Source organism: Artibeus jamaicensis, unplaced genomic scaffold (assembly GCF_021234435.1).
Source record: "Artibeus jamaicensis isolate MK-2021 breed Jamaican fruit bat unplaced genomic scaffold, CSHL_Jam_final contig_1028, whole genome shotgun sequence".
NCBI classification, from domain to species: Eukaryota; Metazoa; Chordata; class Mammalia; order Chiroptera; family Phyllostomidae; genus Artibeus; species Artibeus jamaicensis.
In genome coordinates, this window is record NW_026521201.1 from 3,003,838 (window position 1) to 3,027,827 (window position 23,990).

General features: G+C 42.7%; 2 protein-coding genes across 3 annotated transcripts in view; both read right to left on the minus strand.

Moving 5' to 3' along the window:
- Nucleotides 1–23,990, minus strand: part of KCNA6 (potassium voltage-gated channel subfamily A member 6) — a 209,883-nt gene that overhangs the window by 91,787 nt on the left and 94,106 nt on the right. The window lies entirely within an intron of this gene.
- On the minus strand, nucleotides 1,888–8,769 carry KCNA1 (potassium voltage-gated channel subfamily A member 1). 2 transcript variants are annotated; one of them, XM_053662236.1, is made up of 2 exons: nucleotides 7,224–8,769; nucleotides 1,888–2,587 (listed from the first exon to the last, which is right to left on the minus strand). In XM_053662236.1, the coding sequence occupies exons 1-2, from the start codon at nucleotides 8,551–8,553 to the stop codon at nucleotides 2,514–2,516; spliced, it is 1,404 nt and encodes a 467-aa protein (XP_053518211.1). In that variant the 5' UTR covers nucleotides 8,554–8,769; the 3' UTR covers nucleotides 1,888–2,513. The 2 variants fall into 2 exon arrangements, with proteins under 2 accessions (XP_053518211.1, XP_037008794.2); XM_037152899.2 differs by lacking the exon at nucleotides 1,888–2,587 and having other exon boundaries at nucleotides 6,886–8,769.

The window sequence follows — 23,990 nt, forward strand, 5'->3', positions numbered from 1 at the left end:
CTCCACAAGGAGCTCTAAAACATATTCCCACAAAGCCTAAGATAAAGGCAGGGCTGAGCAAAAGCACTGTGGGATAAAAAAAATAGTTAAAAGCAGGCCTAAATGTTGTAGCCAGATTTCAGGTCTGCAGGAAACTGCCAAATTTAATGGGTTTAGAACTCAAACTTATTATCATACCATGAAACAAAGGGGGACAAACATTAAAATCACTGTAGTTCATCAATAATTCTAAGATCCCTGTTATTTTTTTCATTCCTAAAATTGGGATGAATCAATGCAATACTGAGCCATAGCTATCAATGTTCTCTTTTTCTTATAAGTATGTCAAGCAAATGTGCATCTTAAAATTGACAGTATATTAGATTAAATTAGTTAAATAGGATATTTTCAATTACTTGGATTTAAGCTGGTTCGAAGGGCTGCTCTCCAGTCCTGCAGCACGACCACGCTGTCCTAGGTCTGCAATAGGACTTTACGAAGGGGCACACTTTGCCTAGCTTGAGGGTTAGCCTTCCCTTCACACACAAGCCTGGTGGAGGGCTTTGACAGGTCTACACCAACTGCAAGACAGGATGCAGCAGCCAGCTTTCCCTACCCAATGGCAAAGTGACTGGGATCAGATTATATCAGCTCTGTTCTTGACTCCTCTGGTTGGCCTCCCTTAAAAGTGACTTGACTTCTTTTTGAAGCTCTGTAAATGATAAAGCTCTCAGTTATAGCCCTATCCTTGCAACTACCTGAATCTGTCTGCTTCTGCTTCAACAAGACCATTGCAAGGCTGTGCTTTGAGAAACACTCAGGGTTGTGAATGTCTTGGCTCATCTGCCCACTGCTATTGGTGTGGCTCTAGCTCTCTTACCCTAGACTGTCAGAACTCAGCCTGGCCCATTTTCTGACCACAACAGAAAATTCATGGGCAGCCTGCCCAGCCTCATGGTTTATTTTCAGTAGTAACTTCTACAGCAAAAGCATGATTTATCTTCAAATCTTACAATATGAACCCAACACAATGCAATACAATTCTATGAGGACACACCTGCCCAGCCACCCAAAGCACTTGGCATATAACAAAAACCTGTCATAAAGCATGTAAACCTGTTTTCTCTGACATAAAAAAGCTTGTATAAAATATGATATTCACAAGGAAGAAAAGAGAACTTCTAAATCTCAGCCGGAATCAAAAGGAAATACATCAAGTCATTAAAAAGAAGAAAAACGTGTTAACCACACATAGAACTACGTTGGAAAAAATCAATGTAAAGATCAGCTACAAATCACTTTGTTTTTCCACATCAAAATCACTCCTAACACCATATTGTAACCAACAAGGTATATGATGCCAGACTACAGTGCTGTCTCACCTCTCTCTCTCTCTCACACACACACACACACACACACACACACACACACACACACACACACACACAGTTATCCTTCCTGAAAAGCTTAAACTATGAATGAAAATTATAGTTTCAAATCAACAATTTAAGTGAATATAATAAATTACTTCATTCCCCTGAGTCTCATTTCTTTTTTTCTTTTCAAAATTCAATCCAAAGCTTTCATAGGCCAAATTCCAAAGGTGTCTTCTTGGGATCCTACCTGAACCCAAACTGTCAACCCCAGTATATGTCCCTGTGCAGAAGAAATTGAAGTTCAGGAGTTTCAAAGAAAACAAGGCCCATCTCCATCGTGTTATCTAAAGAAACCCCACACAAAAGGGTTCCCAAAAGGCCAGTTAAACAAGAGACAAAAAAGTCAAGATATGCCTTGATAAGATCCTTAAAAATTATCTTTAATTAATGCCAAATATGAACAGATCATAAAGTGACAGAAGCAAGTAAAATTGCATAGATGAAAACTATGCACTTCAGTTAGGTTCTCAGTTCATAACATTCAATGTCCTCTACCTGACATAGTCGACAGTGAGGGCAGGGGAGTGCACAGTGGGTGAATGAATGTGAGGCACATCCTCAACTCAAGGGGTAAGCAACTGCAAACTCAGGAAATACACGAGTGCCTTTCAGGCTTCAATGGTTTGTTGTCCTGATGGTGCACTTGAAATTAATACTATTCCATTGCTTTTTAACCTTGATAAAACTTCACCTTTACTGTTAGAGGCATGGCATCCAGAGCCCATGCTGACTACTTGGCGTTGTGGCATCACACAGTGCACTGAAGAGGAGAAGTGTTTCTGCAAGTCTAGAGGAGAGACAACTTTGGACCTGGGATATTTTGCAAAGGATTTTGTGGCTTCTTTTGTTTTCTTTCCCTATACCATTTCTTCTTCCTCTCTGATAAGGTACAAAGGTTTTCTCTACTCTTTGAAGTCTTGTGTCATAAACTCCTGGTTATCTCCTAAATGAAAATCATGGTGACAAGGGGTTAATCTCTTTAAAGCTAATAGTCCTGAGGTCAGCAGGGCTTCACCCCTTACACACTCACTAGACTTCCCAGGAAAGCCCATGATCATTTTACCTGAGCTCAGAGACTGGCATTTGACCCCAAGACCTCTACAACTCATACCTATACCCCGCATGAGTTTGCACAGTGACCCCAGGTAATGGAACAGTTTTGTTTAACTCGGCTCCTGTTCACCTCTTTACAGAAATGGTAGGTAATGTACATACTTCTAAGGTTTACCTGAGTCATGCTGAACATGTTCGCATATACCCTGAAATTCCATAATATAAATATGAGTACTGATACACCGCACGGTGGGTATGAATCACCTCCTGAGATAGTGAGCCAACTCGGGTTGTGTCTGGTTTAAAAACTAGTTTGTTTGTCATCTTGAAATAAACATAAAGATCAAAAGTCTTCATTCTTTTTTGAAAAAGTGGAAAGATAAAATGGCTGTTTGGCAGTTTACATTCTTTCTAACAATTTTATACTACGGATGGTTACCACCCACCAATTCTCACCACTCCCAGGAATACATCTTTCCTGAAAGAAAATGGAGAATGGCTTTCTGCTGATGTTCTCTCTCTTTCCTGTTCAATCTAAACTACCAAACAAGGAAAATTCTATTGTAAATTGTTAAAAAGCATGTGTTTGGAGGTCTTTTATACTAAATGGGGGGGTTGGAAATCTGTTTTTACTGACTCACCAGATGTTAAGTAATTTGAAAAATGTATAATTATACACAATGTGAAGAAGATCTTTTATGAACTAAACCAAATTTCTACTTAAAGGAATCTGTTTCTCATCATTTACATGTATTAAACAAACTCTCAATTGAGTCAAGATTGTGATGTCACCGGTGCTTTGGTTCCACCACAGTGGAATCTAAACCTACTGCATGGTTTTATTTTAGAGAAATGACTGTCCATTGGCCATACTCCAGAAGAAGTATTTGCTATTGGTTCATTTGATTTGGCTAGGCTAACCCGCTAACACACTCCCAGTGAACTGTTTTAACTGATAATTGGAACTCAACTCTCAAGGGGGAGTGAGGGAGGGCTGTGCACAGATGGGGAAGAGGAGATGCAAAAATAAAAACCTGTCCTGGTGACAGTCTGTCTTCTATAAATCTGAGGACAGAGGAATTAGATGTCTTTGGTGTCTCTAATTCAGATCCCTTGAGGGCAGTTCACCACTCAGAGATTCTGGGATAGCTAACAGCACTGGTGTGGCCCAGCTCTTCCACTGCCACCCCATTGAACTAGGGCCCCCACATGCTGGAAGAGCTGAGCTATGGCTATCAGCATGTCAGAAGCCTTCTCCTTCAGGAGAAAACAAGTGTTCAGGACATGAGCCGTTAAAACTCAATACATAGGAATGGGATGAAAAGGTAAAAAGCCTGATGATAAAATAAATATAAGTCAGTAAAACAAAAGACAGTCATTCCTTAGTAGGCAGTTTTGTTAAGTGCACCTTCAGGTCTACAAAAACATTTCCGCACATTACAGTGCAAGGGGTAAGAGCTTTGTGGAACTTTGCATGCCTATGCTACACAGAGAGTCCCTGTACTCCATTCTTACTGACTGGGTTGCAGTGAGCTATACAGATGGATAAGCAGCATTCATTTTCCCCATAGCACCCAAATTCATAAGAACTCATCCCTAATCCCAGGCTGACTGCATGCATCACTTTTTTCCTGTAACACATGCAGGAGAATCACCAGTCCAGCATCTAACTAGGAGAGGTATACCAAGCAGCCAATGTCTGTCTCAAGTCTTGGTCCCATTTTCTGATCCTCTGACCCAACCATCCCACAGTACCGAGTGGATTATTGCTGTTGACAGAATGCAGCGTTTCAAGCTCTGTGTGTCCTGACCTCAGAGTCTAAATAAAAGATCAAGATATTCTGGAAATTTAGGAGAGGCTGGCATTTTTCCCCAACTGGGGACTTTTAAGCATGTAGGAAGGAATAGCCAAGATGAGTCAAGGTTCAAAAGAGAAGGAAACATCACAGAGGAAGGTTTATGCCCTGTGGTCATCTGTGTGCAGTCCTTGGCTTCTTGTCTTCCATGATGTTACATTCGTCTTACAGATTTACAGAAGCAGCACAGGAAAATAAAATATCCATGTTCTTTCTTTCAACTGAGTCAGCCAGCCTGGGTGTTTGTTACTTTACTTTCTTTGTTTATTGCCTCACTGTTAGCTCTAGGACAGAGTAGGGGAAAGGACGGGAATAATAGGGAAGATTTCCAGAAGAAGCAGGGAGGAATGTAAGGTGGTCAGCAATAGGCAGCCACATCCTAAGTGCAGAAGATCCCCACTCGGTGTCCTTAAAAAGGCAGTGAGTGCCTCTCCATTGGTGGACAGCTGCTGGGCCCCAGTGGCCTGTATTATGCGGCTTTCTTTCAGCTAGGCAGGCAGAGGGTCCCAGCTGTTCTCTGGGCTGGGTGTCTGGAGCAGTAGAAGTGAGATGCTCAGCCTGTGAAGTGACTGCCAGGTGGGAAGATCAGAGGAGCATCATAGGAAATATCTGAAGGGAGTGGACCAGGAGGGAGGGCCTAGGAAAAGTTAATATGAACTGAGTGCTCCCATAGTCACACTGATGCCTAGAAAGATCAGACTGTCAGGGGTCTGCGAAGTCCTGTTGCTACAGAGGAGACATGAACATATGCAAGAAACACTACACTGGACCAGAGGAAACCCTGAACGTCCAGAGTGGCCCTTGATAGAAAACAAATTCCCAAAAAGTTTATCTTGGCTTCTGGTGGAGAAGAGGAAAAAACCAAGTTCATGTCCAGTTCACAGATGGGTCTCAGGTCCCAGCTTACATGCCACATCAGGCTGCCAAAGGGACTCAGTCCAGTGGATGGCCATAGAAAAAGTACACTCTTGGATCTCTCCTCTCCAAGGTTCAGGATGGTGTGGTCTTCTCACAGTGGCGAAGTGAGACAGTGAGGATGGAGAAAGAAAAAGCAAAATATCTGTGCCCCAACCCTTCCTTTCTTTGTTACATAACTTCTCAGCTGTGTTAATGGAGGCACTTTCTACAGTTCACTGTGGGTACAGGATAAAGGCACTAAGCAACTATTAAATCAACTGGTTAAGTTTTTTCAGGGTGACTCGGGGGAAGGACCAAAGTTTCTACAGACTTCAAATCATAACTGCAAAAAAAATCAGCTCTGCTTTGGATGCATACAATAAACATTTTCATTTACATCTTAAGAATGCACCAAAAAACATGCAGTATTGCACCTTTTTTTGTTTGTTTGTTTTGCTTGTGTTTATCTTCAACTAGAAATAATACTTGTTCTTAGGTGTTGCTATATATACCTTGATGATTTATTTAGTTTTCCACACAGCTTCCCTTTAAGGGATGGGCATATTGGTCATCTCTCTGCCTATACCTGCACAGAAACCTGACATTTCCCTGAGCAAAGACAGGAAAATTGACTGTGTGCCCCCCACCCCCACCCCCCCATTATTTCTTTGGGCCCATCATCCCACAAACTTGTAGTTTTTATTATTTTTAAGTGTTTTTTACTAAAATCATGCATTAATTAATTCAAGATACACCTTAATCAAATAGGCCATAATGCTGAATAAGAGAACATGCTTTGAGCTCCAAAAACTTATTGTTCCCATCTGACTAACATACGTACTTAAATACAGTACTTTATTTACTAATAAAATAGTTAATAAATAAAGGAGTGCACTTTTGGTGAATGCAAATGAAAAGGATCTGTTTTTTAGAAGAGTTAATTCAAACATAAGCTTATCCCCTATTGTCTGAGTTAATGTTCTCAGCATGCGTTTATAAAATAAATTATTATCAGAATCGAACATGCTTACATTTAACTCCATTTGTGCTCTCTTGCAATAAGGAGGCTAAGGTTTTACATCCAGTTCTGGAGGCCAGGGGTCAGGCAGGGTACAGGACCCGTGAGAAAAGACCTGTGTTGGGCTCACCTGCAGTTGAGAAACTTAGCAGCACTGCAGATGAATCCATTAATTTAATTCAGTATCATTTTCTTAGAGAACAGTTTGAATAGAAGGAGAATGGGACTGAGGGAGAATCCCTAAAGAGCAGGACTGGCATCTGATAAGGTGCTTTGTGAGCCAGTCTTAAGTAATGCTGTTTGCCTTTTTTTTCCACCTTATAATATGCAGTTCAGTTGATCAAAATGAAAAACATTTGCTCACTGCCCATTTTGGCTGGCATATCATGTTGCATATCATCAGATGCACTGTCTTAAATGTGCTGTGCAGTTTGCAAAGAGTTTATTTTGGAGTCCCATGCAACTTTTAGTTCAAAGAAAAAAGTTAAAGAAGTCCAAGGATTACAAATGTTTCAGTAGGGGGAAGCATATGAATCTTAGTTTACCTAGACTAGCTCAGGGACTGCATTTTTAAACCAATTTTATAAAATACACTTTCTTTATCCATTTTTAATAAAATGAAAATAGATTCTTTTTATTTTCATGGATCTTGAAAGCTTCTGGTTGGCCACCCCCAAATCCACAATGCAACAATGCATTGACAGTTAAATAGAGCACTCGAAGACTAGTGAAGCATCAACAAAGAGTGACGTGGGTCACTAGGGTTTTTGTTTTGTTTTTAAGTCTTTCAAGCTGCTAAGTGGGGCTTTTTTGTTTGCTTGGCTTTTTAAACATCGGTCAGTAGTTTGCTCTTATTAACGCAGTTTTGGTTGGCTGTGGTGCAATTGCCAGTTCTGATATTGGCCTGTCTATAATGGGCTATGCTATTATTCATATCCTCTTCGATCTCCATGTACTCAGATTTGCTGAGAGTAGAAGAACTGCGCCGACTGAGGTCACTGTCAGAGGCTAAATTAGGGGAGCTAACGTGGAGCAACTGAGCCTGCTCTTCCCCCTCAGTTTCTCGGTGGTAGAAATAGTTGAAATTGGACACAATGACAGGTACGGGCAGGGCAATTGTCAGCACACCAGCGATGGCACACAAGGAGCCCACGATCTTGCCTCCAATTGTCACAGGGTACATGTCACCGTATCCTACAGTGGTCATGGACACCACCGCCCACCAGAAAGCATCGGGGATACTGGAGAAGTGCGACTCAGCTTCTTCCGCCTCGGCAAAGTACACTGCACTAGAAAACAGAATGACCCCAATAAAGAGGAAAAAGATGAGCAGCCCTAGCTCTCTCATACTAGCTTTGAGGGTCTGGCCCAAGATCTGGAGGCCCTTAGAGTGGCGGGAGAGTTTGAAGATTCTAAAAACCCTTACCAACCGGATGACCCTGAGGATGGCCAGCGAAGTGGCCTGCTCGCCCTTCTGATTCCCCTCCTGCTCAGCTATCTCGGTGCCCAGGGTGATGAAATAGGGGATGATGGCCACGATGTCGATGAAGTTCATGATGTTTTTGAAGAAGTCCGTTTTGCTGGGGCAGGCAAAGAAGCGCACCACCAGCTCGAAGGAGAACCAGATGATGCACAGGGTCTCCACGATGAAGAAGGGGTCCGTGAAGATGTTGGAAGTGTAGATAACCGTGGTGTTGTCAATGCGGTGAATGGTGCCTGTGAAGTCCTTGTCATCCTTCAGCTCCGGTAGCGTCTCCAGGCAAAAGATGACGATGGAGATGAGGATGACCATGACCGAAACAATGGCAATGACTCGGGCGGGCCCGGAGCTCTCAGGGTACTCGAAGAGCAGCCACACCTGCCGCTGGTACTCCTTCTCGGGCAGGGGGCGCTCCTCCTCCTTGATGAAGCCCTCGTCCTCCCTGAACTTCTCCATGGCCTCCTCGCCCAGCTCGTAAAATTTGATCTCCTCGGAGAACATGTCCAGGGGCACGTTGACCGGCCTCCGCAGCCGGCCCCCCGACTGGTAGTAGTAGAGGATGGCGTCGAAGCTGGGCCGGTTGCGATCGAAGAAGTACTCGTTCCTCAGCGGGTCGAAGTAGCGCATGCGTTTCTTAGGGTTGCCCAGCAGCGTGTTCGGGAACTGTGCCAGGGTCTTGAGCTGTGTCTCGAAGCGCAGCCCGGAGATGTTGATCACCACGCGTTCGCAGCACTCGTGGTCGTCGTGGTCGGCAGGCCGCGGGTAGCTGCCATCCTGGGGGTGGCCCGGGGCAGCCGACGCCTCGTCCACGTTCTCCCCAGACATCACGGTCATGGTGGAAGCGGGTGGAAGGGTGAGAGACTGGGAGAGGGCCGGCGGTGGGAAGGACGGAGAGAGGAGAGGTGGGGGGGGGGGGACTTGAGCTCCACCTCCCACCCGAGTGCGAGTCGCCCCCACGCTCAGGGAGGAAGGGGCTTCTAAGCTAACGGGTCAGGAGATCTACCACATCCTTTCTGGTTCCCTTCCCTTCCACCCTACCTTTGCCGAGTTTGGAATAGCCCTCGCCTGCAGCCCCGGGGCGCAGCTTCTTTTGCCGAAGATTGGGAATGGGGGGGAGGGTTGGGGTTTCGTCCGGCCTCGGGAGCCTTAACGCAGAGCCGTTCTACAGGGCCGGGCCATGGTTTCGGGGGTCACCCTGGCCTCCCCTCCGCTCGGAGCCCCCGCCTAACACCCTCTGTGCTGCTCTTAGGCTCTGCCTCTCCTACCCCTCTTCGCCCGCCGCCTTCTAAGCTCCCACCAGGGCGATCGATGGACGCTGCAGAGAAATAGAAAGTGATACGGGAGTAGAAAATCAGAAGCATTCAGATGGGACGTAGCTACAGACAGCGAACACCACAGACTTCTAGCTTTTTTAGAAAGCACTGGACTTTTTGCTGGACACATGTACAGGCAGACACCCGGAAATCCAAGTTTTAGGCTCTCCCATCCCACTTTTCCCAACGCCCAACAGCCGATCTGTTTACAACTTGGTTAAACTAGAGATCGGAAAAGCGCCGAGGGACGCCGGGGGAGCTTCAGGTCCCAGGCAGCAACCCACACCCCCAGCACACCCCCGCCCATCGCTCCACCCCCACCCCACTCCCCGCTTCTGCAGCCCGATGCTGGGAGCCCCTTACCTGACCCGCTGGCTTGGTGCAGGGGCGGTGCTGAGTCGGCCGAGAGCAGGAGTCGAATGCGGCAGGTCGCTTTTGCAGTGGACCAGGGCGAGAGCCGCGGCAGCTGCCGCAGCAGCCTCCGAGAGGCGCCGGGGCAAGTGCGCCGCCCTCGCCCCCTCGTCCTACGCCCCTTCAATTGGGTGATCGCTTTTCTAAGCAACTACGAGGGAAATGTCCATTCTCTATTTCCCTTCTCACCGTGGCCAGCAACCTGGAGACGCCGTCCTCTCTCTCTGGTGCAGGGAGTTCCGGAGGATGCGGGGAGAAAAAGCAAAATGCCACCCTTTCGAAGCTCTGAAGCCAATGACGATAAACAGCACTCTCGCCCCCTCCGAACACTGTGGGAGCCCTTGGTTCGTTCCCGAAGGAGGCGGGAGAGCAAAAGCGTGGGTCTACATGGCTCTCGGGTGTCCTCCGCTCCTCGAAACCCGGTGTGAACCTCGCCAAGGCTGCGCGGCGCGCGGGGAGCTGTTAGGAGCGCCGAGTGGGGCCGGGTGCGTGCGGTGGCCCGTCCGCCCGGTACATTTCTGGGCGCTGCAAGATCAGCAGAAACCTGAGAAAGCGCCTGGAATGCGGAGCTGCGATTGGCCCACCCGGGCGTGGGTTTGGGGAGGGCGGGGGAGGGCAGGAACGAAGAGGTAGAGGGAAATATGAGGGGGTGGTTCCACAAAAGGGGGTTGGTATTTGATTCCCACCCTTGCCAGTACAGTTTTTTCCTTCTACCAGAAAAGCCGACCACCAGTTCTACTTCCCTACGGTCCACAGCCCACGCACACGCACGGTCCCTGGCCGCGACCTTCCCGGGAATTTCCCATTTCGAATGGTCAGGTCCGACGCAATGCAGGCGGGTGGTGTTCCTGGCAAAACTCCTCCGATGGGGGTGCGTTTTTGCAGTCCCACAATAATCCGCTTCGGTCGCCACGTTCGGCGTGCCTTCTCTCCCTTCCCGCAGGGGACTCTTTGCAGAGCTTGCCCAGCCTCTCCCCTGGGACTCGGAGAGATATGGACTTTGGGTAGAGCTCTGCAGCTGAGGATCACCTGGGTTCGTTTTACGTAGTGTTACTGCGAGGCGGTGGTGCTAATAGTCTGTCCCTCTTTGACCTACGCGACGGGAGTTGGAAGTTTCTTAGGATCAGACTATTCTGAAATATGGGCAACAACCAAAGCCTTCGTGGGTTTGTGAGGTTGTCTGCCAACTTGGTGCTAATTGGGATTAATCTGAGAAGCAAGCCTTCTGCCCACCTCCCATCTCTGTTCCTCCTCCCTCTGCTCCTTTTCCCGGCCTAGTGCCTCCACAGGCCACTTGAAAGGCTTGCAACTTCTTCGAGAAATGTCTGCACAGAGAGACGCAGGGCTGCAGGAGCCAGGGCTCCCGTGCTGCACCGAGTGCGGCACTAGCGGTTCCCCCTTGGGCTCTGCACCGGAGCCGCCAAGGCGCGGGAGCCTGCTGCTAGCACTGCTAGTACTTAACTGCCGCGGAGTCTCGGAGGAGGCTGCCGGAGTCCGGAGTCGCCGCTGATTGGTCCGCCCGCTGCGTTGGACCACCCCTTCGCACCACCCGGAGTCTTGTTGCTGCTGCCTACAACACCCACCTCTTTAATCAAAGCCAGTGACTGCATACTCCCCACTCCTTTGTGGCTAGTAGAAAGCAGGGGCCTCGGCGGGGCTGCCCAGGCAGTGCAGTGATTCCGGGTGCGGAAATAGTTAAGTCCTTCCCCCAGATTCAGGCTCCAGGCTTCCTTTCAGAAAAATAGAAGTATTTGTTCCCTCCACTCCTCCAGATCATAGAACCCAGCTTTCCTTTTAGAAACAATGAGTACTCTTAAACTCCTCTTTTCTATATAAAGCTCTGCCCTTTCCCCACCTTCCACACTTATCTTCTTTCCCACTAATTCTACCTTTCTGTACGACTGCTTTATTGATAAACAAACAAATAAACAAACGAATATAAAGCTCTGCGCTGAATTAGTCAAATTCCTTGTTTTTCCTTGCTGCAATGGCAGCTGCGGTTGTCACAGCCGTATCAAAAATACCCCCACTAGACCTGACAAACCTTTTCTGACCATGTCCTGGACTTCCCCACCCTGCTCCTGTGCCTTCCTCTCCCTTCCTTTAAACATCTCTGTGACCTATGACCAACATCTCCCCAGCCTCATGTGGATGCACTTGCCCCTACTCAGCATTTGGCTATTACCTTACCAGAAGAGGGTTGATTCCCTGACTGGGTGGGATCCCAAGTTCCTAAATTCGGGGCTTTATTAGGGAGCATAATAAGATCCGGAGGTTTTCAACATCCAAAACAGATGTGTTTAGACAGGACTGGACCTCTAAGGAACTGGAAGAAAGTTGATCTGGGAACTCCTCATTTTTAATGCAAGCTCACCATTGGTAAGGGTCTGAAGACATTTATTCATTCAACAAATATTTGCTCAGCACCAGCTGTGTGTCAGACATAGTATTATAGCACAGGAGACACAGTAATGACTAAGTAATAACTAAGGCACAGGAGGCCTCAGACCTCACATACCTTATATTCTGGTGGGAGAAACAGACAATGAACAAATTAGCCACATATTCTAATGTTAGGTAAAGAAAATTAAAAAGGGATAGAAACTGACAAATATAGATTTGCATGGCTAGGAAGGGCCTCTCTGTAGAGGTAACATTTCAATAAAGAACTTGAAGAGAGAGAGCAATGAATAGGGAGATCCGAATGATAGGTGTAAGAGCAGGGCAAAGGTCCGAAGGCAAGCACAAGCTTAGCATATTTGAGAGACAAAGGAGGGCCAGTGTAGCTAGAAAGGACTCATCAGAGCAGAATGTTGTAGAAGGTAGGTCAGAAAAGTAGGCAGGAGCCAGATCATGCAGAGCCTCTTAGGCTGCTATAAGAATATTTTATTTTATTCTGAATGCAATAAAAGATATTGGAGGACTTGGATCCATGAAGTAATATAATATGATTTGCTATTTTTAAAGATTATTCTGGATACTGGAAACAAGGCATGAGGTTGGAGGTTATTAAGTAGTGCAGGCAATGATGGCTTAAACAAGGAAGATAGTGGTAGGCTTATGAGAAGGGATTGGCATAGATTACATCTTAAAAATAGAAATCGCAGGATTTGGCATATGGGGGAAAGAAATGTTTCAGGAATGTCTCCTAGGTTTGTAGCCTTAGTAACTAGGTAGATGGTGATATCATTTATTGAAGGAGTGGATTGGACAGCCAGAATATGAGTTATTCAAAGTTTGGTATCTTGAGTGTCATGGTTATTACTGTTTTAGGCAGTTGCCCCCCCCTCAGATTCTCTCTGTCTCTCCATTTTTCTTGCTTGTGGCTGCTTGAACTGCCTCAGCTGCTGCTGAAACAGCCAGCTCTGTGCGAGCAGCAGAGTTCTGCTTCTGAAGTCGACCATACTGCAATGAGTGGAATCTGGATTCCTCGAGATCACAAAAAAGTCCAGGTGAACAACACAGCCACGTGGATGCATTTACCCAATGGACCAGTGGGAGTTTGTCCAGGAGGAGATATGAGATAGGTTGAAGCCTATAGATAAATTCCCTCTCCCTTTATTCTTTTCAGGGACAAGCAACCACATGGCCTAGTGACAGGGCTACATCTCTTTGTGGCTCATGAAGCAGTGGCAAGATTGGTAACTCACCACCTTCTATTTGCACACTGTCCTTCTTTACCTCATTTTTCTTTTCCCTTACTATCAGTTCCCCAGGGATCACACCTGGTATTAAAGCATAAAGCCTCCCGCAGGTTCTGGTTTCTAGGGAAACTGAGATGAGGCAGAGGGAATCCAAACTGGAGTTTGAGACATATTAAGTCTGAGCTATCTGTTAAAAATCCTAATGACGATGTTAATAGGAAATTGGACATATGAGTCCTGAGTTCAGAGGAGTGGGTCAAGGTTTGGCAGCCTTGACACTTAACACTTGGGCTGGATGCATTTTGGTTGTGGAGTGCATTTTTGTTTTGTCCTATGCATTTCAGGATGTTCAGCAGCATGGCCTCTACCCTTAGCTGACAGCAGCACCTGCTCCGAGCTGTGACAAAAAAACATGTCTTTGGACATTGCTAAATGTCTCTGGATGGGGGCGGCTGCAAAATCACCCCCACTGGGAACCACTGGGGTAGATGGTAGTTAAGCTAAAGTATTGAACTACAGCTCTTGGCATAAAGGTAGGAAGAGAAGGGAAAATGTTCAGAGATTGCACCTCAGGATGTCCTAATTTTTAGAGGCCAATAAAAGGAGGAAGAGTCAGCAAAGGAGACCAAGAAAGAGTGACTGGGAAGGTGAGCAAATCAGAGAGTGGGGATCTGTGAAAGCAAATGAGTACAGTGTTTTAAGGAGAGAGAGAGAGATCAATTTTGTTGAATACTGCTAATAGGACAAGTAGAATGAGGAACTTAGAACTGGCTATTGGATTTAGAAAAAGTAAGTTGAAAAGGGATGGAGAGAAAAGAACTGATGACAGTGAATAAAATCAACTCTTGGAGTTTCAGAGTTGATAGAGAAAGGAAAAAGGGAGAAATAGCTAGAGAAAGATGAAGGGAGACAAGACTTTTTTTTAAAAGAAGAGAGCTATTACAATATGTATTATAGTGTGCTGATGAGAATGATTCAGTAGAAAAGAAAAATTGTTGATGCAGTAGAAAAACTGAAGCAATGCTCTTGTGAAGGCAAAAGGAGAATAAGATCTAAGATCCAAAAGAAAGGATTGGCCTTGAAAAAAGGTAATCTACAGAAACAGGGGAAAAGAGAGCAGAGTTCAGACACCAGGTGTTTAGTAGGTATGTTTGTGGGAGTTTGTAGACCTTCACTTATGCAATCAGTAACAATTTTGTCAGTAAAAAATGAAGCAAAGTCACCAGCTGAAATTGGATGAGAAGAAGGTCTTAGAAGTTGGACGGGGGAAATGTGAAATAACCCAGGAGAGTAGTGTAGCAGGATTGCCCGGCAATACCATGCACTCACTTGTGGTGGTGGACCATGCATTTCTGTGACCAGGCCTTGAGAGTTTGAGATAAACTTAGAAGTGAGTCATAATAGAATTAGTTCTGATGATCTTTTATGGTAAAATGTTAAGCTAGTTCTAAAAATAGCCTCTTTTAGCATCTATTTCTTGAGTGTTATGTAGTGATAAGGCAAGACATGGTCTTACCAGGCAGCAATATGTCCTTGTGGACTCACCTCAGATCCTGCTGAGAGCAGGATCACAGACAGAGGAATGGTGGTCTTACAAGTTATGAGGTATAATTGTAAAAGGTAATATAGAACCACAGGAGGCAGAAAGAAAAGTTCAGAAGTTCGCCAAAGGTTTAAGATAACAACGAGTAGTATGGATGGCTACTTTAGCCATGGGTCTTCTTGCTGGCACTTATGGTTGGGCTGATTTAGGCATGAGCTCCATGTGTCTGTGAACACACATTTTATACACACTCTGAAATTATACACACATTTTTGGCGCATGTCAATTATCTCATTTCTGAAGACCAGGTTCGTAAGGGAGTTATATGAAAATCTCAAAGAGAGGCTACACTGGAACAGTTACAAAGCCTAGGATTCAAAATCCTAGGTTGAGTTACACTCAACCTCTCTGATCTTGGACAAGTAACTTCATCATTTTATATCTTCATCTTCTTATTCATAAAATGTAATATCTATATCATAGGCTGCTATGAGGGTAAATACAAATCAAGTGCTGATCAGTGGAAGGCATAGAGTTAAATCTCAATGAAATACCGACTTCAAGAAAAAAGTGACCAAAAAGGTCAGGAACCATGTTTGTTAAACAGACCTTTAAAAAGATTCACCAAGGTCAAAGCAGGTCTTACATACTAGAATCAGAGAAAAGAACAAATGCAATGTCTACAATCAAGAATCTTTACAGCCACTTTCAGTGTTCAATAATAGCAGAACAACTGGTACTAGACTTTTCCTTCCACCAAAAACAATTGGAAAACTGGATAAAACACATAAGGCAATACAACATATGGTAATAAACAGGGAAGAAATGACATCTCTCAGAAAAGGGAAGCAAATGAGGTAAGCTCTATGATTGCCCTGGCTTTTTGCCTAAAGGTACTTTCCAGAAGCTCTACAGGGAGAGGGAACCCAAGCAAAGCCTGATGTTCTTACTGAATTGAAGAGGAAGAGACTGGAATCTGGTGGGACTGAGGTGGCTGAAAGTTATGAGGGAAAGTACTGGAGAGGAAGGAGCTATACAGAGAAAAAGCACCGGAAAGCTGCATCGGGTCCCCAGGAGTTGCTGAGCACCAAATTGCACATTGGTCTGCAGGGTAACATTCTAGAAGCTGAGTTGGTTTAATATTCAAAAATCAATCAACGCAACTCACTCTGTTAGGACAATCATAGGAGACTCATTAGATGCAGAAAGATATTTGACAAACGTTAACACCCACCCATGATTAAAACAAAAGAAATCTTTTAGAACAACTGGAAGCAGAATTTCCTTGACCTGATAAAGGACAACTATTAAAAAAATACCTACAGCAAATATCACACTGAACAGTAAAAAGATTGAACACTTCCTCTTAAGACTGAGAACAAGGTGATGATATACATTCTTTTCACCTCTATTCAACATCATATCAAAGTTCCTAGTTAGTGCAATAAAGTAACAGAAAGATTTTCACCAAAGATTGGAATGGAAGAAGTAAAACTTCTTCTCATTCATAGACAGCATGATTGTATATGTGGAAAATCCTAAAGATTCTACAAAAAAAACTACTAAAATATTAAATTAACTTACTAAGGCTCAAGAATACAAAGTGCATATATAAAAATTAGTAATATCTCTAGCATTTACAAACATATCAAAAACACAAAATATTTACAGATTAAAGTGACAAAATGTCACACATAAGATTGGTACATGGGAAACTACAAAGCATTACTGACAGAAATTAAAGACCTGAGTGCACGGAAGAATATAATGTGATCTTGAGTCGGAAGTCTCAGTATTGTTACGATGTCACTTCTCCCCAAACATAACCTCAATCAAAAAGCAAGAAGATCCCTGGCTGGTGTAGCTCAGTGGATTGAGCATGGGCTGCGAACCAAAGGGTCGCCAGTTCGATTCCCAGTCAGGGCACATGCCTGGGTTGCAGACCAGGTCCCTAGTGGGAGCCATGTAGGAGGCAACCACACATTGTTGTTTCTCTCTCTCCCTCCCTTTCCCTGTCTAAAAATAAATAAAATCTTTTTAAAACTCTTCAAAATGCAGGAAGATCTGTCACATAAATTGATTCTAAAATAAAAATGACTCTAAAACTTACATGAAAACACAAGGGGCCTGGAATAAAAGAGGCTTGAAAAAGGACTATGTTGTAGGGCTTACCCTACCTCATTTTAAGACTTATGACAAAACTACAATAATCAAAACAGTGCAATATTGGTGTAAAGAGAGACATACAGATCCACAGAACAGGATAGAGAGTCCAGAAATAGACCTATAATTATATGGTCAATTGATTTTCAACAAAGATGCCAAGGTAATTAAATGGGAAAAAGACAATTTTCTCAAAAAACGGAGCTGGATCATCTGGATGACCAAAAACCTTCACTCTTATCTCCCACTTAACAAAAATTACTCAAAAGGGATCACAGATTTAAATGTAGAAGCTAAAACTGTTAATTTCTAAAGAAAAACAGAATAAAATGGTTATACAAACACACGCACTATGAAAGAATAAGTTGAGACATAGGGCTTCATAAAAGTTTTAAAATTCTTTGCTTCAAAAGGTACTGTTAAGAAAATGAAAGGGCAATCTATAGACCAGGAGAAAATATTCATAATACATATACCTGACAAGGGACTCATATTCAGACAGATCAATATCTCTTACAACTCAATAAGAAGACAATCAACAAATAGAAACAAATGATTTGAACAAACAATTTACAAAAGAACACACACTGTAAGATTCCATCTCTGTGGAATTCTAGAATAAGCAAACACAGACCAGTGGTTTCCTGGCACCGGAGATGAGGTACTGACTGCAAAGTGCATGGGCAACTTCCAGGGAGACAACAGTGTTCTACATCTTGATTTTGCTGGTGGTTATGTGGGTGTGTTGTCAAAATTCATAGAACTGCACACTTATAATGAGCACATTTTATTGTATATAAATTATTCCAAAATAAAATTTATTTAAAAAATACAGTATTACCAAATAAATAATATTGATGTATATTGTTATGGAAGAAGTTTAGAAACAAGTATTTTTCTAGAGCTTAACCTGTGAAGATTTCTTAAATGGCTCTGAGTTGTCTTTGAAAGGAGGAGTGTATGTACCCTGAAGGACAGGCAGAGTACATCCTGCCTTACTAGGATATATCCCTTGTTTGGGTGGGTTCACAAACTGAAGGAGAAAACTATGACCTTTAGAAATTCAATAAAAATTAATTATTGAGCACCTACTATGCCTCAATCATTTTGTAATATATCAGTGACAATCCTTGCCCTCAAGGGGATCATATTCTAGTGGTGGAGACAGACTTAAACAGGTAATTACAATACAATATGACAAAAGCTTTACTGGGACAGGCAGAGGTGCATCAGGCACATAGAAGAGTGGCCTCTAACCCAGCCTTGGGAGTGAGGGAAAAATTCTGCAGAGAAATAACAAAATAACAGCTAAGATGAATCCTAAAAGATAAGTAGAAGGTACCAGCATGGGAGTGCAGCATACTTTAAATGTATGAGTGAGCCCATAGCATACTCAGAAATAATAGGCTAGTAAACCTGGAGGACCGAGTATAAGAAGGTGAGTGACAAAAGAGGCCAGAGAAGTTGGCAGGACCCTGGTCGTGAAGCACCTGGTTAGTCACCCTAGACAACCCCTCTGGTTTTCTACTGAGCTTCCAATCCTTCCTCTTTTCTCCTTAACAAAACTCTCTTATAAATTAGCCTTGAACCTGCAAAGTGCATGTGCAACCCACTGCTCTGGTGTATCTCAGCAAGAATTTGTCTGTGACCTAGTCCTAGCCAAAGTACTGTGAAGGGAAGTCTGCTGGAAGGCTTCAGGCAATGGCTTCCTCTGTGATAAGGAAGAGCCATAGAAAGACTTTCTTTTCATCCTCTAGAAGTCCTATCTGGGTGAGTCATTGCAATACCATCTTGCTATTAGTCCGATGATTAATACATAATTAAAGATGTCATAGCACAGAGAGAGGAAAAAATACATGGTGACACCACTGATCCTGAATCAATCAGCCATGAAGCCTTTCTACCATGGAACTTTCTGTTGTTATAAGATTCAATAATTTTTTCACTGTTAAGTTAGAGTTGAGTTTGTTCATTAAATCTCAATGAAGAATTTCTCATTAAAGATTTTTTAAACTGGCAAAATAATTTAATAATATTTGGAAAAATTATTTAGATGTAGGGGCTTGTGTCAATTACATTTCTTTCTCATTATTGAAGTAGAAAATTGACCCAAAATGATTTAAATTTAAAAAGGAAATTTACCGGCCAAGAAAACTGAACACTTTGAGAGTAGGTACGGAGCTTCAGAAAGGGCTTTATGTAGCACTCAGAGTTGATGACCAGAACCTATTTCTTCTCCATTTCTCCATTTTTCTTTCTCATTGCTGACTCTCCTCTCAAGCAGGCATCTTTTTGTGTTCCCAGGGTCTCCAGAGGCTAAATGCCTCGTCTCTCAAAGTAAGTCCAATTCTCTGATGGCTCAAATAAGAGTTTTGGAATTGAATCTTAGTGACTCTGGTCTGATGTGTGTTATTTATCCACCTCAGCCAATCTCTGCAGCCAGAAAAATGGGATATACTAACTGGATTAAAAAATAGGGCCCTTTTCTGGAGATGAGATATGGCCGATCTCACCCAAACATTGTGGTGGAAAACCTCAGAGTACTAGTAAAAAGAGTAAGAGAGGACTACATGCTAGAAGAGGAGGTGATAGAGTTAAGAATGGCTGTCAGGCCTCTCAGTTGGGCATCTTAGAGAGAAATCCACAAAGAGAAAAGGGAACATTTCAGGATGGTCAGTTAAGATAAGCGATATAATTACTGACAGTGACCAGTTGGTCATTGGTTGTCTTGAAACATTGTAATACTCAAGGAATGAATGGAATTAGGGCAAGTAGACATTCTTTGAAGAATCTTGGAACTAGAGGCAGAAGAGGGATAGAAGTAATAATAAAGGGGCCTTGGAGGTCATGTGTTTTTTTTTAATATAGGGAAGGTTTAAGCACACTGAAATACTAAAGATAAGTGAAAAATTAAGGAAGGACTAGATTGAAGATATAAGACAGAAATGGGGTAATTAATGTAGCAAATATCCTAGGAATAATTACTAGAGGGATGCAGATTACTGTAGAATAGTTCATATTAAAGAAGAGTAAGGGATATTTTTTGCTGTAATAGAAGGGAGAGTGAAGAACTGATGGAAATGCATTACTGCATTTGTAATAGGAGTGAATTCAGGACACTAAGAGAGATACCATCTGAAAATTTCTAGTTTATCAGTGAGGTAGATATTACCTACTGATGGGCATATGAAAGGAGATCATGAAATGTTGAAGATATTCCTGAGAAAGAATAGAAGAGAGAGTAGAATAGGAAAACATATGGAGCCTTGACATTTTGTCTTATATCATCAAGAAAGTGCATAGTCTATTGCCAGAAATACCCAATCTTGCTCAAAACTGATCATAGATACAATCAGAATCCAATGCCTGGAATAACATATTTCTTCACTGTTGCCCATCAGACAACTTTCCAATTCAGTAACACTCCACGGCAGGTGGAAACTTCAAAACCCTTTCTCCCAAGTCATCCGTGTCCTTCCTTGTCTAATCCTCTGCCATCCTTTCAGCATCCCAGCTCCAACCTGACTTTCCTCTATGGCAGACTGGAGAAGCCATTCTGTCCCTGGAGAGATCCATGCTCACAGCAGGGCTAGAGGAGGCTTCAGAATACAATAGATCATCTAAAGAGAAGCCAACTTCTCTCTTGCTAATATTGATTGCCTTTAATAGTAATCCAATTTTGTTATTTTGGAGAAGGCCCTCTGTCCACCAGAGAGAAAAATCTGAAGAATTAATAAATGAAAGCATCAAAGTTCCCATTGAAATCAGAAACCAGGAATTGTTTTAAAAGGTGCCAATTGTGTGTTTGTGTGATTTTTCTCTGAAAAGTTTTAGCATCTCAGATGTTGAATTGAGGAGATTGGCAATACTGGTTTTAAAAAAGCTGTTAAAATGATATATTTGCCCATAATGTACAAACAGATTAGAGCATTCAAACACAGATTATAATTTCCAACCCAACATGTATAAACTAGGAATGCTCATATCTGAAAATGCTCCATAATAAAAGTACATCTGGTTAATGGCACAGAGCTGTAAAGCCTCTACTGCCTAATTTCTCCATGTTGCAGCAGACCCAGAAATGCTTTCAGAGGTAAAATTTCCTCTGGCTCTAAGTGTTCCCTTAACCCAGTAACTTACCAAGTCTTAGTCACAGGAAATAATACTGATAGAGATTGTTGGAAAGGCCTACTATTCAGACATTTCTACAGAGCTGCACTGTCCAACATGATGACCACTAGCCACATACAAATATTTACATTTAAGTGAATTAAAATAAGAGTTAAACTTCAGGTCCTCCATCCACTGCCCACCTATTAAGTGCTTCATAGTCACAAGTGACTGGTGATTGCTATATTGGGTAGAACAGATACGGAATATCACCATCTCAGGAAGTTCTGCTGGGCAATGCTGCTTCAGATCTTCTACCCATGGGTCAGTCCAGGCCCTCAGTGAGTGCCATGCAAGGACAGCATGCTTTGCACCTCTCATACACTTGTTTTTAGGTCTTTAGCTTATAGTGAGAGACATCAAAAAAAAGTCCTGTAAATTCCATGAAGTACATCATCCACCATGTTTTATGAGGGTCTCTGGAGGAAATTTTTAAAAATTTATCAGGGTGTCATTGGTTAGTAAAAGTATGTTTTAGGTGTACAATTGTACATTATCTGTATATTGTACTGTGTTCACCAAAATCTTCATCTCAGCATCAGAGAAAGCTGTGGTTCTCTTAAACATGGGATTGTTTTCATCCTGCAGTTAATGTGACTCTTAAAGCTGATTCATTTGCTTAATGTCTTTGGACAAACAGTCACATTTGCAGCCTTTCACCAGCCACCAGATGTACATTTCCATGTGTGTGTGTTTCCTGCCTTCATTTTCCTTCACAATTTTATACTTTTAGGTTTAATGTGATTTTTAAACTACCTAAATTCTTCCTGACGTGGAAGTAAAATATAAGTAAATAGATCCATTATATGCCTACATATACACTTGTGTTGTATACAGTCATCTTCCACCCACAACTCAGATATGTGTCCTTGGGGTGAGAACATTACTGAAAGCACACTCTCTTAAACACAGTCCCTTTAGTACTCTAACTCATCACTGTGGCTACTGCTCTAAGACACTCCAGTACTGTGCCCTAAATGATTCCTTTGCTGTACATACCAGATTAGTTGTAACTGAGGTTTCAGCATCACATGACAAGTATTCAAACCTCTACTTGAGTATTAAGCTTCCAACAGCTTAACCTATTTGGTATGTAGCTGTTGCTGGCAGTAATAGTCAGAGCAACGGTGTGGCCTGCACTGTGCCAACTGCAATGGTTTCCAATGTGTAGTTACAATGTGTTTTTATGAATATTTTGCAGTACATGTTTTATAAACCCAGTCACAAAAAAGAAACTGCTGTTGCTGTGACTTCATACAGTGGAAACTTCCATTATGCTTCTCTGACCTCTTTCACTGATTACATGACATATAGTTTGCTCAGTACTATCTTAAGCCATAAATGAATACTGTGCTTAATTATCCAGCATAGAGATAGAGATACCATAGAAAAGCTGAATTCAGAATTTCCAAACCAATTTTGCTTCCTCACATAAGAAAAAAAAGGAACATTTCTTCATTTTGTTCTTCATGTCTAACTCTTTACAACACTAAATATTTACTAGGCACATGCCATTTTACTTGGAAAAGGCAAAAATACATAGTTCATACTATCAATACATATATAATCTTCTTTGCTGAGGGGACAAGACTTAAGTGAATAGAAAATTACATCCTCCAAAGGCAGTCAAGTGAGCAGTGCAGTTCAACATGTTCCAGTAGGTACTTGGGAAGGACAGGAGCAGCTTTGCAGGAGGGTGGTCTTTGACAAACTGCAGAGGGAAAGAGAAGAGCCCAATTAAAGAGGGAGAGGAGGCGAGAGCAAAGATGCACACATGGGGACGCACAGACTTTCAGGGTCAGTGAACAGGTCAATCTGGCGGAAGCACGTTCAGCTGGAGAAGGTAAGAAGCAGTGGAATAAGAAAACAGGCAGGAGGGAGATGGGAGACCATGGAAAGGACTGTGAAAAACTTGCACACTCAGTAATTCACCTTGAACAACCAAGCATAATCAATATGACTCCAATTGTTTTTTGCCTCAGAGGGAAAAATAAAAGCCAACTTCCAGCCAGTTTTTTGCGATATAGTAAAAGAAAGTAGGTTCATGACGGAAGTTATCATTCAACACATAATAATGAACTGTTTGAATCTTGATCTTTGTGCCATACTTTATAGTTTTCAAAGCTCTTTCTTACACATAATTTTTAATTATACACTTGGAAGTAGGGGGAAATTAAAATTTTTTAATTTTTAATTTTTAACTCAAACACTTGGAAGTAGGGGGAATGAACATTCATATTACACTACGAAAGACACTAACTAGGAAGCATTAACATGACCCTCACTGTCCACCTTCGCATGGGCCGTGGTGGACCGAGGCAGCAAACACAGGCCTTTGACTACCAGTTTAATTATTTTCACTCAGACCATACTGACTTAAATTACTGCTACTTCACTTCCATACATTTGCAGCTCAAAGTCCATTTGTCACTGACTGTGAAATTTTCTCTTTAAATAACACATTCTCTAAGAAACACACTAATTACTGTAGGAGAGAGTGTTTTGAGGGAAATAAGTGATAATTAAGAAAGACTGGTCATTCTGTCTTCTAGAGTTTTTACGTTTGGGAGATATGCCTCTTTATTGAGGTTGGCTTGGATTCTATCCTGCCTGAAGGCAAAAGGATGAACTGTTTGATGTCCTGGGGGCTTTGTGAGCTGCAATGATTCTGTGATTCTTTCCTCTACTGGCTTAGAGGACATTGTCAGGAATCCAAATTTTTTATTTAAAGTGCATCAAAGAGAAATGCAGCTGGATGTAAGCAATGTATATATGTAGAATAACAATGTAAATATTTTATAGGCTGCAGTACAACAGAATTAAATACTTTTGCTTGGACAAATAAATTCTATTTTCAAAGCCACTGCAAAGAAGCTTATGTATTGGACACAATAAATTTTCAAATAACCAAACACATTGTGGTGTTCACATAACTCTGCACTTCTTCAAAATCTTAGCACCTTCTCAGCACTGTTGGGAGCAGGCTTACCTATTGTTTTTCAAAAGAAATATTTTTCTCTTGGCATC

Bases quoted from the DNA above. Each gene is read 5' to 3' on its own strand.
- KCNA1 (XM_037152899.2), bottom strand. From the start codon at position 8,553: ATGACCGTGATGTCTGGGGAGAACGTGGACGAGGCGTCGGCTGCCCCG.